This window comes from Plecotus auritus (genome assembly GCF_963455305.1).
Source record: "Plecotus auritus genome assembly, chromosome: 11".
NCBI classification, from domain to species: domain Eukaryota; kingdom Metazoa; phylum Chordata; class Mammalia; order Chiroptera; family Vespertilionidae; genus Plecotus; species Plecotus auritus.
Window position 1 is genome coordinate 24890299 of NC_137777.1, and position 15707 is coordinate 24906005.

At 39.1% G+C, this 15707-nt stretch overlaps 1 protein-coding gene and 1 pseudogene across 3 annotated transcripts in view; one reads left to right on the forward strand and one right to left on the reverse strand.

Annotated features, from left to right (window-relative positions):
• RAD21 (RAD21 cohesin complex component) overlaps positions 1 to 8524 on the reverse strand; it is a 28881-nt gene extending 20357 nt beyond the window's left edge. The window contains exons 1-2 of one of the 2 annotated variants that reach the window (XM_080646629.1): positions 8249 to 8524; positions 1445 to 1619 (exon numbers count right to left, since the gene is read on the reverse strand). In XM_080646629.1, coding sequence (XP_080502755.1) covers positions 1445 to 1588 — 144 coding nt within the window. In that variant the 5' untranslated portion in view covers positions 1589 to 1619; positions 8249 to 8524. Of the gene's footprint in view, positions 1 to 1444; positions 1620 to 8005; positions 8097 to 8248 lie in introns of those variants that run through there. The other variant, XM_080646630.1, reaches the window with a different exon arrangement.
• A 5658-nt stretch (positions 8525 to 14182) lies between these two features.
• On the forward strand, positions 14183 to 14505 carry LOC308236650 (cytochrome c oxidase subunit 6B1-like; annotated as a pseudogene). The gene has a single exon. The product of its transcript is annotated as a cytochrome c oxidase subunit 6B1-like (transcript).
• Positions 14506 to 15707: the final 1202 nt, after the last annotated feature.

Below are 15707 nucleotides of genomic sequence, written 5' to 3' on the forward strand. Positions count from 1 at the left end.
CTGTCAAGTTTTCATTCTAATAAAGTTCAATAAATTCCACTAGCTATAACTCTAAAACTAGCAAAAAATTCCACATGCAGACACTTAATAACTTACTCTAATTGCAAATATAAACTCTCACTTTCCTCACCTAAAACACACTTTCCCACACAACTTTTCTGAACAAGTCCCTGCAACATCCTCTGAGAATACCTCACTCTTATTTATTTAACACATTATGCCAGCATGTCCAAACTGCCAATTCTAAGAAGAGAAGCTCCCAATGCTGGTCCAGACAGCTGTGATTTGGAATGTTTTTACAACAGGACAATTAGTGCATGTATGTATAAATACAAGAAATAAGAAAGGACCTTTAGAACACAGATGTTATATATAGAAAATATTTACATAAAATATTTAAGGACTTCCCTTAGTTCGAGATTATTCTTCGTACATTTTTAAACATCTTTTCTTTTTATGTTTTTATTGATTTCAGAGAGAGGAAGTGGGAGGGGAAAGATAGAAACATCAATAATGAGAGACAATTATCAACTGGCTGCCTCCTGCACACTCCCTACTGGGGATCAAGCCCGCAACCTGGGCATAGGCAATGACCAGGAATTGAACTGTGACTTCCTGGTTCAGGGGTCAAGGCACAACTATTGAGCCACACCGGCCAGGCGTCCTTCGTACACTTTTGAAGTCAACATGTCTATTTGTCAATGAAATGCTAATGGTGAATTGTATCTCTTGTGTTTTAAAGGTCCTTTTTAGCAACACTAAAATCTTATATTACTCTAAGTCAGTGGTCCGCAAACTATGGCTCTGTTGACTAATGAGTTTGCCAACCACTGCTCTAAGTTATACTATTTGTGAAATCCAAGGGTGTGAACTACTGTTTCAGAGGATGTCAATAAAAGCTCCTCCAGGAACAGAGCAGAGCAGTACATAAGGCAGATAAGATCAGGACGTTCATGAGGTTTCCATTCTAGTGGGAGATAGACAGGAATTAAATAAGAGAAGATCACACCAAGTACAAAAGTCCTGAGATGGGGATAAACCTTCAAGAAACAGGTAGTAGTCCTGTGAAGCTTAGATGGAGCAAGTTATAGATACTATCTGCTAGGTGGGTAAGACAGATCTGCCCCTTGCAACCTTTTCTAAATAATGGGTTCTTATTTTGAATATTTTGTAAATTCCTAAATGAGGAGCACCCATACACATAATTTAGTATAAAAACTTCTAGAAAGCCAAATATAAAATATTAGGGTACTGCCTGACTTCATGCTTATCTACAGGCAAATAAAAATATCTGCATGAGAATATCAAACTGGAACTCTGGATAACCTATGGATTCTCTTTGGCTCCAATATACACAGATGCCTTACTTTAAGTTATTTTATAGAATTCTATTTTACACATCAATGATCGACAAAAAGAATAAAAATATCAACATCAAACATACCTTAGGTGAGATGATACTCTCCACACTGCTTTCTAAATTACACTCAAACACGTGGGCTTTGGTTAGCTTCTTATCCCAATGGGCCGCTAGCCAAATTTTGGCCAGAGGCCCTCTTTTACTGAGGACAAAATGTGCGTAGAACATTGTTCTGGTTGACTATGAAACAGGAGAAAATCTGAAAAGGAAAAAGTTAATATAAATACCCTAAAGAATTGAAATATTTATCACGACATATAAGAAGTCTAAAAATAAAAGTTTTTTTTTTTTTTTTTTTTTGGTAAAAGAACTAAAAAAGGATTGAATTTAGGATGCATCAAACACACACACACACACACACACACACACACACACAAGCACAACCTATTGCTTTACTTTAAAAGGGTAGAAAAAGACCCCAAAATAATAAAGCTGAAAGGAAAGGGACAAAGGAGTCAAATTACACTCATGCCCTGCGGTCATCTTAAAGATGCTGCTTTCTTTTGAAATGTAACTGTCATCAGAAAACTGTCATTTTTGAAGTTCCTTCAAGTGTTAACTCCATTCCTATCCTGATTATTGACTGTGGAGAGAGTGTGCTTCTGACCAAAAACTGGAGAATATATTCTTCATGGCAAGAAAAAGAGTGTCCAAGGAGAAAAACACTCAGGCACAAATATTTATCACTGCGGAAATTTTCATTGTTGGAACCCCATTAAAAAACTGAGATTCTTAGCTCTATACAATAATTTGTATCTCATGATGAGCACTGTTCTAAGCATTTTATATTCCACCAAAGACAAGTAGGTTGGCCCTCTGGTGAGTAGTTTAGAACAGCTGAAGCTTAAAAAGGAAAAGTATTATATCTATAGTTTTCTAAACTCAAGAACTTTGACTGAAATAGTCTTAGCCGAAATACAAGTACTATGTTATTTACATATATTTCTTTCAGCAAGCTAATGTATTAATATAGAAGAAAAAAAGGTAGCCTGAATATTCTAGCTTGGAGTGTATCAACTGTGTAAATCGATATTTCCCTTATATTATCTATTTTCCCCCTTTCAGTGATTTATAAAAGTCTATTTGCCAAATGAATTTTTATCTTTTTCTAAAATGTCCACAAACAGAATAAGAAACATAAGTGATACTTTTGCAGAAATAAACTCGAGCACAATCACAACGCATGAAAAGTACTTCAAAACCAGGACACTAACATTGGTACAGCGTGTGCAATACTTCTTTGCCACATGTGTGGATTTATGTAACCATCACCTAAGCATAAGATACAAAGTTATTTCATCATCACAAGAGCTCTCTCTGACACTATCCCTTGCCATCCCATTCCTTGCTTGGTACCATTCCTAAGCCCTGACAACTGCCATTCTCTTTTTCATCTCTAATGTCATTTTGAAAATGTTGCAGAAATTGAATTGTATAGTATGTGACTTTTTGAATGGCTTTTAGTAGTATGTTCCTTTTTATTGCTGAGTAGCATTCCATAAGATGGATATACTACAACTTATTTAGCAATTCATCTCTTGAAGGACATTTTGGTTGTCTCCAGTTTTCAGCTATTGCAAATAAAACTGCTATAAATATTTGTCTATATAGACCCTTTGTGAGCATAAGTTTTCATTTCTCTGAGACAAATGTCCTGAAGTGTGATTTCTGTATAGCATGGGTAAGTGTATGTCTATTTTTTAAAGAAACTTCAATACAACTCCTAGCAAAATCTTACTGAGATTTGTGTTATTGGTACTGATAAGAATTTTTTCTAAAATTATATGGAAAGGCAAAGGAACTAGAATAGCTAAAACTATTTTGAAAAAGAAGTATACCCAATTTCAAGACATTATATAGTCAACATTACAAGGCAGAAAGACACAGATTAATGGAATAGAACAGAGAATCCAGAAATAGATCCATAAAAATAAGCCCAAATGATTTTTCACAAAGATGCAGAAGCAATTCAAAGGAGGAAGAATAGTCTTTGCAACAAATGCTGCTTGAGTGATTGGATATCTTCCACAGGCAATCTCCCCCAAAAAAACCTTGACCCAAACTTCACACTACATAACAATTAATTTAAAACAAATCACAGACTTATACAAAACTATAAATTAAAAAAAAAAAACATTATAGGGAAAACCTTCGGTACCTAAAACTTGGTTAAGATTTTTTAGATGACACCAAAAACATATCCCATAAAAGAAAAAAAATCTGATAAACGGTCTTTAATCAAATAAAAAATTTTGCTCTACAAAGGAGTTCACTAAGGATGCAAAAATAAGATATAGTGAGAAAAATGTATTTGCAAGCCCCATATAAGACAGGGACCAGGATCTAGAATATACAAAAACCTCTCAAAACCAGACTTAAAAAAATCTAATTAGAAAATGAGCAAAAGAAATTTCACAGAAGAGGATATACTGATGGCAAATAAGAACAAGAAAAGATGCTCAACACCAATATTAATTAGATTTCACTGCACACCTATTATAAGAGCAAAAATAAAAATTAATGTTAACACCAGTGCTGATGAGGATACAGAGAAGAACCTCTTATTCACTGCTAGTGTAATGTAAAATTTCTTTTGAGTTAGCTTAAAAAAGATCCAGAGTACGTTAACTCTAATTTTCTTGTTTTCACAAAGAGACTAAATTTTAAAATAACTTTGCTTACTGTACTTCCAATTAAAAATTGCACCCATTCTTTCTAATGATTTACAGAAAATACACATTAAATGCCTCACAGGCAAGAGATTTCATGCCTGTCAACAACGTTTGGGAGGGTGGAGGAGCAAGAGTAATTTACTAGTAGTCAGGTTTGCCTCATCTCCATTTTCCATCATAGCAAAGGGTTCTGAAATTCTTTGAACAGATGCTCACAGGGGATCATTAATTCACACTTGGAAAATTTTCTCAAAAGAAAAAAATAAAACAGGTTCATCAATTGCCTATGTTGTGAACTCTATTTCAAATGTAGAGTTAAGAAAAGAACTAAGGAATAAGAATTCAGATCAAACACTCTAAGGTAGAAGCACTAATAATACCTCAAGTGTATGTTATACCCCACTTAGCAATCTGTCATAATTAAAGACAGCTTCCTATGTTGCAAATTAATGCTTCTACTTGAAGCCTTAAAGTTTGTTAGCACAAAAATTAAGCTCTCTGTACAGCATTTTGTAGCAATCCAATATGGCAGTGTGTTCTTAGAAATAGTCACTATCATACAAGTCCCATGTTCACTACACAAGACAGTTGTGCTCCAAATAAAAACTCTAATATTTAGCTACTAGAATATACTGCCTGCCGGATGACAAGTACTAAATATGTGCTTAAAGAATAAGGAAATGAGATACACCAAGTGATCTAATAGTTGACATATGTAAATAATTCTGGAGATTTCAGAAATTAAGACTACTGGCACTTCTCAACAGGTGTCAGTAGTTCATGGCCAGCACTTCAGCTGCTAGTCAGAGTACCATAACTAAAATATCCCAGCTATGCAGAGGCAGAGATTCCTAAATAGATGCTTTCTTGGCATGGGATTTTTTGGGGGGGAGTGGAGGGGAAAGGTGAGGGAGTAACTAAAGCAGAGTGCCACTAAAGTTATTTCAGGAAACAATTAGTAAGAGGAAAGCACCCTAATAACTAAAGGAAGCCTGAGGTATGTGCTGGATCAACTATTGGCTTATATCTAAAAAAGGATAAAGTGTAATCATTGTTGCCTTTTAAACCATTTCTCCCCTTAATAATACCAAACTTTAGCCAATCTTAAAACAAAAAAGTTGATTAATCTCTTCAAGTTTTGAAGATGGAAGAGTCTCAATGTTGCTAACCCTTTACAAAAGATCTTAGCAGAAAGTCAACATCCCAGAGCATAGTTCAGAAACTGATTTCTCAAATTCTTTCTAAAGCAGCAAATGACATTTTTCAATTGATCCTAAAAAATAAATTTAAGTCTGGTGTGAAATGGCAGAAAGATTGATAGTATAGAACACATTCAGGAATGCAAAAAAACCAGCATTTTCTAAAAGATCTTTTCAAAAAGCCAAAATCAAATTACAGGTCATGTATCTATAATGATGTTACAATATTTCCTTCAACTGTTAGAAGCAAGGCGTCAGGACAGGACGGTGGTTTGTATAAATTCATATGGCCTCTCTGAAAGGCAATTTGGCAACATCTTATGAAAATTCAAACACTCATATTTTCTAATCAGAAATTGTACTGCCAGCAATAGTGCCAAAGATATACATAGAGATGTGTAACATTAATAACGAATTTTTCAAATTTTAGTAAAGCTCTAAGTATTTTATGTATCTATCCTCTTTACAACCCTATAAAATAAATTTATACTGGCCCATTTTGCAGACCATAAAACAAAGAAAAGGAGATGATAATAAGTAATGTGCCAAAGGTCACTAATGTTTAATATAAGTAGGACTTGAACTTCAGAACCCACATCTCTAACTGTAACACCATGTTGCCTTGCCAGCATGACTTTTAACAGCAAAAGATTAGAAAAACAGTAACCTGCCTGGGCAGTAATAACAGACTTCTAACAAATGAATACAGCCTTAAATAATGATAATACATGTATTAAAAAGAGGGCTCTCTATGTAAATTACCTGCACTTGCATAAACAGGACATATCTGTTGTACAAATGAAAGTGATGACACTGGTCACCTCTGGAAAGTGGGTCTGCTGGGAAAGCGAGACCGACCCTTTTGTACTATTTTTAAACCTTGGAACATACACATACATCACCTTTTCAAAGTAAAATTACACTGGGAGTCAAAACCACTCCATTAACTATCAAGTTAAGCTGCTTATCTGTGTAGTTCACTTTCCTTAACTATAAAAACCTGGAAGGTTGAAATTTAGTGGTTTACTACCTGTGGAAAATGTCAATACCTAAGATAAGAATGGAACTATCTCTTTGGGGTGTAGGAGAGGCTAGTGGAGTGTTTCAGGGACAGAAGGTATTTCCAATCTGCACGCTACAGAGCATTCTTTGAGCAAGAGTTTTACAATCAGTTCTCGGTTCAAATTCAGCTCCCTCCTCAGTTGTTTTATAATGGTTAGAATCTCAGCTTTCTCATCTATAAAATGGGGATAATATTTACCAAACTGGATTATGAGCATACCTAAGACAGCACCACTGTCAATGAAAATAATTTCCAAAAAAAAGAAATCACACAACATATACCAATCAGCATGATGATGCCTAACAATTTTGACATTACATTTGAACAAAATATGTACTTCTCAAGAATTAGATGTTTCTCTTTTGTACCAAACTACAAAGATAAAATTTCTCATAAGTAGGAATTTATCAGGAAAGAAATTCTCAACTTTAAGAATACTTTAAACATATACCACTCTACGTGGAGAACGTAATTCTAGAGTATGTGAATGTGTTGCCTTTATAAACACACACAAAAAAAGGCAAATAACGGTCAGACTCTCCCAATGTAATTAATTCTGACTTGTGTACAAAAAAAGCAGTCTGTTAGTTATGCACTTACTGTCATCTCCGCTATCTACAACTGGTAAGTAAATCAATCAATGGATATGGCGCATGCCTCATCAATGTCTTGCTTCAGAAACAATTGTTAGTTGCCTCCAACATTAAACAAAGAAACTTAATGACTCCACAACTTAGGAAAGCTTCTCCAGCCTGTCACCAAAATCCCGCAGATTCCCACAGCTCACTGGCATTTACATTCATTAAAAACAAAACAACACACACAACAGGAACATTTTTCCCCCCTGAAATTGAGTACTTATTCCAAACCGTGTTACGGGAGCAAATACTAACTTTCGCTTGTAAAGAGAAGCCGATAAACACAACCCTTTACCAGAAACCCTTAAAAACACAAGTGCGTTTCTGCACGCTGAAGGCAGCCTAAGAAATCCTAAGGTGGCCAGACAGACAGACCCTCCAGCATTTCCCCCTTCCCACTTTGAAGGCCCCTGAGTCTGGCAGCACAACCCGACAGAGTCCGAGTATCACAGACATTCGCAAAGCCCTTCTCAGCGAGGAAAATGACACCAAGCATTTGTCAGAAGCGCACACCTCTCCAGGGCGTCTCTACCCCATTCCACAGCCTTCATCATTAGAAAAGCCGGAGGGGGAGGTGGGGGGGGGGGGAAGAGGACCAATTCTGCTGAGTTCTTAGGTCGCGTTTTCTATTGGTCTGCCCAGTACTAATTTCCCAGCGTTACATTTTTCGTGTAAAAAAGGGAGGGGGGGGGGGAGGGGGGAGAAGCAGCTGCAGCCTCCTGCCGCCCTCCGGCCCCGCCGCGCCCGCACGTCTCCGACCCCTGCACCTCAGCTCGCCGCCCGCAGCCACCCCTCGGCGCTGACACCGCGGGCGCCGGGCCAGCCGCCGCCCGGATCCCGCGTCCTCCCCGCCAGCCATTTTAACTCGAGGAGTAGGCGGCCCGGTCCCTAGAGCGGGCTCGTTCAAACACTCCCTCCGCGCCTCTAGGTTTCCTCGGGGAGATGCTGCTCCCCAAGGAACCTGCAGAGTAACGGCTTTGGTGGTCTTGGAACGGACCGGAACGAATTGTTACCAAACGGGCGACGATGCGGGCCTGGGCTGTGCGGGTCCCAGTCCAGGGCGGGCCGGGGCGCAGGGGCCTGGGCGGGCGGCGCCGCCGCTCGGGGGCTCCCTGGGTGGCTGCCCGGCCAGCATCCCCGCGGCGCGGCGAGTGCCGCCTTCTCCCGCCCCCCAGGGTCCAGCTCCCCAACGGCGAGACGGCGGCGAAGGGGTGGGGGGAGGGAGCCGGAGGGGAAGGGGTCGGCGAGGATCTTACCTTGCTCTCCGCCGGGAGTCGGGCGGGCTGGGTGGCCTGGGGAGGGGAAAAGGGTCGGGGAAGGGGTGGGGAAAGGGGGGGTGCCCCTGTGAGGTCTAGCTTCGCAGCAGCCCCCGCCGCCGCCGCAGCCACCGCCTCCTTTCCGATTCACTCAAACAAACAAGATGGCTGCCGTTACGCCGCGGCTCTTCCTGCCGCCCAAATTCTCGGTTCAAATCGGCAGGATGTTTACGGTCAAAAAGGGTTCCTGTGCGCCTGCGCAGCTTACGTCATACCCCGACGGAAAGACGCAGGCGCAATGACCGTTTCCTTTTCTTCAGAACCCGCCTCCCGGTGGTACAGCCTCTGACTGAGCAGGCGCAAAGGTGATTCTCCGGCTTTAGGGTCTCGGAGGGTGGCTGCACTGGAAAGCGGCGCACGCGCAGTGGCTTGCAAATAAAGTGATTAATTCATTTGGCTTTATTCTTGCGGTTGTTTTTAAAGGAAAGAACGGACGTTGTGCAGTTTTGTGTGCCACTCACACACAAATTCATTTTAATGGTTCTGTAACGCCGAAGGTAACATAAAACCCTTAAACAAGTTCCATAAATTATAGGGGTTCATTCAGTCAGTCAACCTATGTTTATACATGGTCATCTCTCAACTGCATCATGTGAGAGCTAGGGTCTGGAATACTATGATGAATACAACAGAGATAGCACCTGCCTTCAGGAAGCCTGTGGGACTCGCTCCCCGCCCTTTCTATAATCTATACACTCTTCCATAGCTTTAGGGTATTACCCCAAATGCTTAAGATAATACTGCGATTATCTTAATAATGCCTTCGGCTCCAGCTTCCTCTCTTGCCAACCATACTTCAGTCACCCTGCCTTTTATTTTTAAAAATATATTTGTATTGATTTCAAAAAACGAAGGGAGTGGGAGAGATAGAAAAATCAATGATGAGAGAGAATCACTGATTGGCTGCCTCCTGCGTGCCCCACACGAGGGATCAAGCCCGCAACCGGGCATGAGCCCCAACTGGGAATCTAACCCTGACCTCTTGATTCACAGGTCAATGCTCAACCACTGGGCCACCCTGCTTTTAAACTGTCAAATGTACCATGATCACTTGCTGTTCCCTGTGCTTAGAACAGTCTTGCGTCTCCATCCCCTTTCCTTTGTCTAACTCGTAATCTCCCACATCTTAATTCAAAAGTCACTGTTTTTTAATTAAAATATTTATTATATTTCAAAAATGTCTCTGGACTTGAAACATCTACACACAATTAAACTGAAAGGGCATTCTAACTACTAACACCCACAGTATGTCCTTTTCTTTTTCTTTATTTTTATCTTTATTGATTAAGGTATTACATATGTGACCTTATCCCCTTACTGCCCCCCCACCCCCGCTTGTGCCCTCATTCCCAGGCTTATATGCATGCATACAAGTCCTTTGGTTGATCTCTCCCCCTTACCCCCACCCTCCCCTGCCTTCCCTCTGAGGTTTGACTGTCTGAGCGATGCTTCTCTGTCTCTGGATCTTTCTTCATCAGTTTATGTTGTTCCTTATATTCCACAAATGAGTGGGATCATGTGATATTTATCTTTCTCTGACTGACTTACTTCACTTAGTCCAATGCTCTCCAGGTCCATCCACGAGTCTTCCCTAATCCTCTGTGTTACCTAGGGTAACACTATTACTGTAAAAAATGGTTCCCCCTCTACAAACAAATTTCAGGACTTAATAGAATGGACCCCTCAATTACTGCCTGTATGACAATAAGTAGCTTTAGCTTCAGGTTTCTCCCCTGAGGGTGGTTGTGAACATTCAGGAATTAATACATGTGGAGGCATTTGGAATGGCCAATGGCAATTTGCATATAATCTAACTTATCTTTATTACTATTTTCATTGTCATTGTCACCATTATCCTCCTCTATAAATTTCTGTTCTCAGAGAACAGCACTCAGAACTAGACAAAATGCTCCTAACCACAGAAGAGAGTAAGGGGTCACCTTTTTTTTTTTTTTTTTAAATATATTTTATTGATATTTTACAGAGAGGAAGGGAGAGGGATAGAGAGCTAGAAACATCGATGAGAGAGAAACATCGACCAGCTGCCTCCTGCACACCTCCCACTGGGGATGTGCCCGCAACCAAGGTACATGCCCTTGACCGGAATCGAACCCAGGACCCTTCAGTCCGCAGGCCGATGCTCTATCCACTGAGCCAAACCGGTTTCGGCAAGGGGTCACCTTTTTGACGTGGACACCTATACTTGTAATCCAGCCCAATCATGTGTTAGTTTTTATTTTTAACTGCCTGTTTTGTAATTTCTTAAAAGATGGAGGAAAAATTTACTTATGTCATATTTTCTGAGTGCAGAACATCTTAAAGAAATATGCCGGGAAACAGAAATTTAAGCACATAGATTCCTCAGTGTGAATATGCTCTTTGGGTTCAAATTCATCTCTTCTTCCTCCCTGCTGTTTTACCACATGTAATTTACCTAACATTTCTGGGCTTTGATTTTTTTTTTTAATCTATAAAACCAGGGATAATACTTTTCATGATTGTTGAAAGAATTAAATGAGATCATATATACAAAGTACTTAGCATAGTGCTTGGAACTGAGTACTCAATAAATGGTGACTATTAGTCTGGTTCCTTCTACCTTCTAAGTAATGAAATATTTGCAACAAGGTATGGCAAATATTTATTAGATATTCAACTTTTAAGGACATCAGCAAATACCTGGATATTCCAAATACTCCTCTTAACTATACTTTGCTCTATTTCCCTTCCTTGAAAAAGTTTTCCTCTCTTTCTGTCTGTTTCTCTATCTCCTTACCTCTCTATCTCTGTCTCTCTTTTTCCAATACTGAACCCCCAAGGAACTATCGCTTCTTTTCTCCTATTTATTCTTAACCAATAGCTCTCTACCTAAGCCCACCTTCCCTTTCATACATTAAAAAAAAAATTATCTTTATTGTTGAAAGCATTACAGATGTCCCCCTTTTCCTTATCATTGCATTTTTATGTAATTTCTTCACATACAACTTTAGTCCCCTCAATCTGATGGATTTGGTTCTTTTGAACAAGGTTTATGTTCTGCTCTGGCTTAAAGTCCCATCCTGTCAACATAGTCATTCATCCCCTTGTACAAAAATGTTGAGTGAAGCTTTCTTGCTACAGAATTTAGCTGCAGTCAATATGTCCCTTACCTGGAAATACTTATTTAATAAATGTGCATTTGTAAGTTTTAATAATTATGAATCTGTTTGATTGAAACCATGGCAGGACAAACTCCAATTACAAATTTAATTTTCCTTCAGTTGAAAATGGTCTACTTTTCTGATTACTAACTTGATGATGACCAGTGTGATTTAGTTCAATCAATGTCTGAAACTTGATACTGCAACTGCCTTGAGTATAGAACAAAACAGAGTTTTTGTGAGATAAAAACTTTCAGAAAGGGATGGCCAACGAATAGTAGCAGCGTTGTTTAAGACTTACACAACTTTGTACACTTGCTCCTCTAAATTGCCAAGCCTTTAAAACAGAACATAAACATATACAGCAAGTGGGAGGGATTAGGCTGAGAGAGAAACCAGGAAAACAGGTTTTTGGGTTTTTTTTAGGAATATTTCAATGTTAGTAATGTTGAGAATTAAGTATGTTACACCAGAATAAAAAAATTATTTAAATAAAGAAACATCAAATTATAAAATATTTGTTGCATGGGGTTTCAAAAGTTGATTTTAAAAAGTCCAAAAAGACTGAATAGCCTATTTAAGATTTGGGGTTAAGCAGGGAAAAATAGACAGTGATTGAAAAAAAATAATAATAGGTTCTGGCTTCTCTCCTAATGACAACAGTCTTTTTGTCCCTAAAAGGGATAGTGATATTTTTGTAAAAAAAGGAAATGAATTTTAAGAATAACAATCATAATACAAATGTCATAATCAGACACAGAAATGATATGAGGAAAGGGATTAAGGTCAACACATCAATATTGACATACCAATTCTTAATACAGAGGGTTTTGTAAGCCATGGAAATGGTAGATTTCATACACAGACAAATGCACATGTGGTCTGAGTCAGGACTGTGCTCCTGGGAGAGGCTGCAAACATCCCTGTCAAGGCTGCGTTATGGGTCAGCAAACAAAATCACCAGGCCCAGGAGCAGGCCCACGGATGTTGCAGGTGTCTGGGCCACATCGGACTATGAGTTTAAGAACGGAGGTGGATATCTTGGCCACCATAAATAATGCTGCAGTGAACATAGGGGTACTCTTCACAAAGAAAGACAGGGTGTCCCAAAAAATGTATGCACACTTTAACAGCTGATAGCTCAATTTTGAAAATGAAAAGTATTTTAATGAACACTGCCTTTATAATTATTCAAAGTGTGTGTATAGCCCTAACTGGTTTGGCTCAGTGGATAGAGCATCGGCCTGCGGACTCAAGGGTCCCAGGTTCGATTCCGGTCAAGGGCATGTACCTTGGTTGCGGGCACATCCTCAGGAGGGGATGTGCAAGAGGCAGTTGATCGATGTTTCTCTCTCATCTATGTTTCGAACTCTCTATCCCTCTTCCTTCCTCTCTGTAAAAAAATCAATAAAATATATTAAAAAAACAAAAACAAAAAACAAAGTGTGTGTATATACTTTTTGGGACACCCTATATTTAATTTTATTTTTTTTAGTAGACATGGAAACAACTTAAGTGACCTTTGATAAATGATTGGATATAGAAGATGGGGTACATGCACTACAATGGAATACTACTCAGCCATCAGAAAAGATGAAATACTGCCATTTGCAACAACATGGATGGATCTTGAGAATATCATGCTAAGCAAAATAATTCAGATGGAAAAATAAGCCAAGAACCTTATGATTTTATGCATATGTGGGATATAGAACTGAAAGCAACAAACAAGACAAGCAAACCAACAAAAACTTACGGACACCGGCAGTAGGGTGGTTATCAGAGGGAAAGGGACCTGCGGGGGTGGGGGGAGGATGTAGTGAAGGGTAAATGGGGTAAAACATATGGTGATGAAAGAAGATTTGACTTTCGGGCGTGAACACACAATACAATATACAGGTGATACATTATAGAATCATACACTTAAAACCTGTATCATTTTATTAATCAATGTCACTCCAATGAATTTAATAAATTAAACAAAAGAACTGATGTTGAGACCAGGGAAGCTTCCGAGGCAGAAGCCGGCTCTATGTTAATCACTTGGACTTTTCTCAGAAAATGTCTTATGCTAACAACATTGCAATGCTGAAAGCAGCTTTAACTCTTTAGCTGGGAGTTTTTGTCACTGACTATTCTGATGCCTTTCCTCTATTTTTAAGCCCACCATCTCTTCTGTAATAATGATGCATCTTTGAGAATAATGGGTGCTTACCGAGAAGCAGATGGACGGTGTTTCCTCTGAACCCCTCTAGCCGTTCCAGAATGCAGGCATGTTGTTATCAGATGGTATGCACTATTCCCTTCATTCTGCAAAAATGCTTTCAAAAATATTAGGGCAAACTGGGGAAAACAGGGGTGGGGTTAATCTCTTAAAACCTATGCACCAAAAAACGGTAACAATCCTAATTTAAAATAAAACCTTGCAGTATGGTAAAGACAGCCTATTCAATAAATGGCGGTGGGAAAATTGGACAGGTACACGCAAAAAAATAAATGAAACTAGACCACCTTCTTACATCATATACAATAATAAATTAAAAACGGATTAAAGACTTAAGTGTGAGACCTGAAACATCAAACTCCTAGAAGTAAAACATAGGCAGTAAAATCTAGGACATTTCTCTTAGCATTATTTTTTTTAACATACCTCCTCGGGCAAGGGAAACAAAAGAACAAACAAACAAACAAACAAACAAAAAGTTTCTGCATGGCAAGGGAACCCATCCACAAAATGAAAAGACAAGGTCACATTAAGCTGCACGTGGCTTCAGGGGCGTCTTTAGGAATCAGCAACGTGGCAGAAGACATCAAGACCAAAATCAAGAACTACGGACTGCTCCTTTTGACAGCCACTTCCCCAACCAGAACCAGATCAGGAACTATTGGCAGGACTACCTGGACTTCCACCGCCGGGAGCAGGCAATGACTGCTAAAGGGGGTGATACCTCCGTGTGTGAACGGTACCGGCGTGTGTACAAGTCCCTGTGCCCCATATCCTGGGTTTTGGCCTGGGATGACCGCTGGGCAGAAGGCACATTTCCTGGGAAGGTCTGAACTGAATGCACCCCTGTCCTCTGTCATCCATCCTTCTCCCAGGGAGGTGAAGGGGGACCTGGGTATGTCCCACCTTAGAATCCTGAATTATGGCTTAACTAACAATAAATACTTGTTAGAAAAATGTCAAAAAAAAAAAAAAAATGAAAAGACAACCTACTGAATGCAAGAACATAGTCACCAATGATACCTCTGATAAGAAGTTAGTATTCAAAATTTATAAAGAACTCAGATAACTCAACACCAGAAAAACTAACAATTCAATTAAAAAGTGGGCAGAAGACCTGAATAAACACTTCTCCAAAGAGAAACTACAGATGGCCAATCGACGTAAGAAAAGTTGCTCAACATCACTAATCATCAGAGAAATGCAAATCAAAATCACAATGAGATATCACCTCACACCTGTCAGGAAGCTATCATCAATAAACAACAAGTGTTGGCAAGGATGTGGAAAAAGGGAACCTTACTGCACTGTTGTTGGAAATGCAGATTGGTGCAACCACTATGGAAAACAGCGAGCAGGTTCCTCAAAAAATTAAAAGGAACTGCCTTATGACCCAGTGATTCCATTTCTGGGTATATATCTGAAGAAACCCAAAACAGAAATTTGAAAGAATATATGCACTCCCATGGTCATTGCAGCATTATTTGCAATCGCAGAAATATGTAAGCAAAGCAAGTGTCCATTAATATACGTGGATAAAAATTATATGTATGATGGAATACTAGTAGTCAATAAAAAAGAATGAAATCTTACCATTTGTAACAGCATGGATGGACCTAGGGGGTATTATGCTAAATGAAATAATTCAGACAGAAAAAGACAAATACGTATGATATCGCTGATATGTGTAATCTAAAGAAAAAAAATTGAACAAACAAAATAGAAACAGACTTATAGATACAGAGAACAAACTTATGGAGACCAGAGGGGAGGGGTTAAAAAAAAAGGTCATGGGATGACAAAGCCCTAATTCGGCCTTGGTTGGTGTGGCTCAGTTGGTTGGGCATTGTCCAGATCCATATTATATGTTATCTTCAACATTTTCAAAAAACTTTCCTTTCACTCTACATCTTCTCCCAGCTATTGCACCATTTCTCCGTTCCCCATACACCAAAACTCTTAAAAGAACTGTTCACGTTTTCCAACTCCAATTCCTTCCCTCTCAAAATCAATCTTTTTACTGTGGTAAAATATA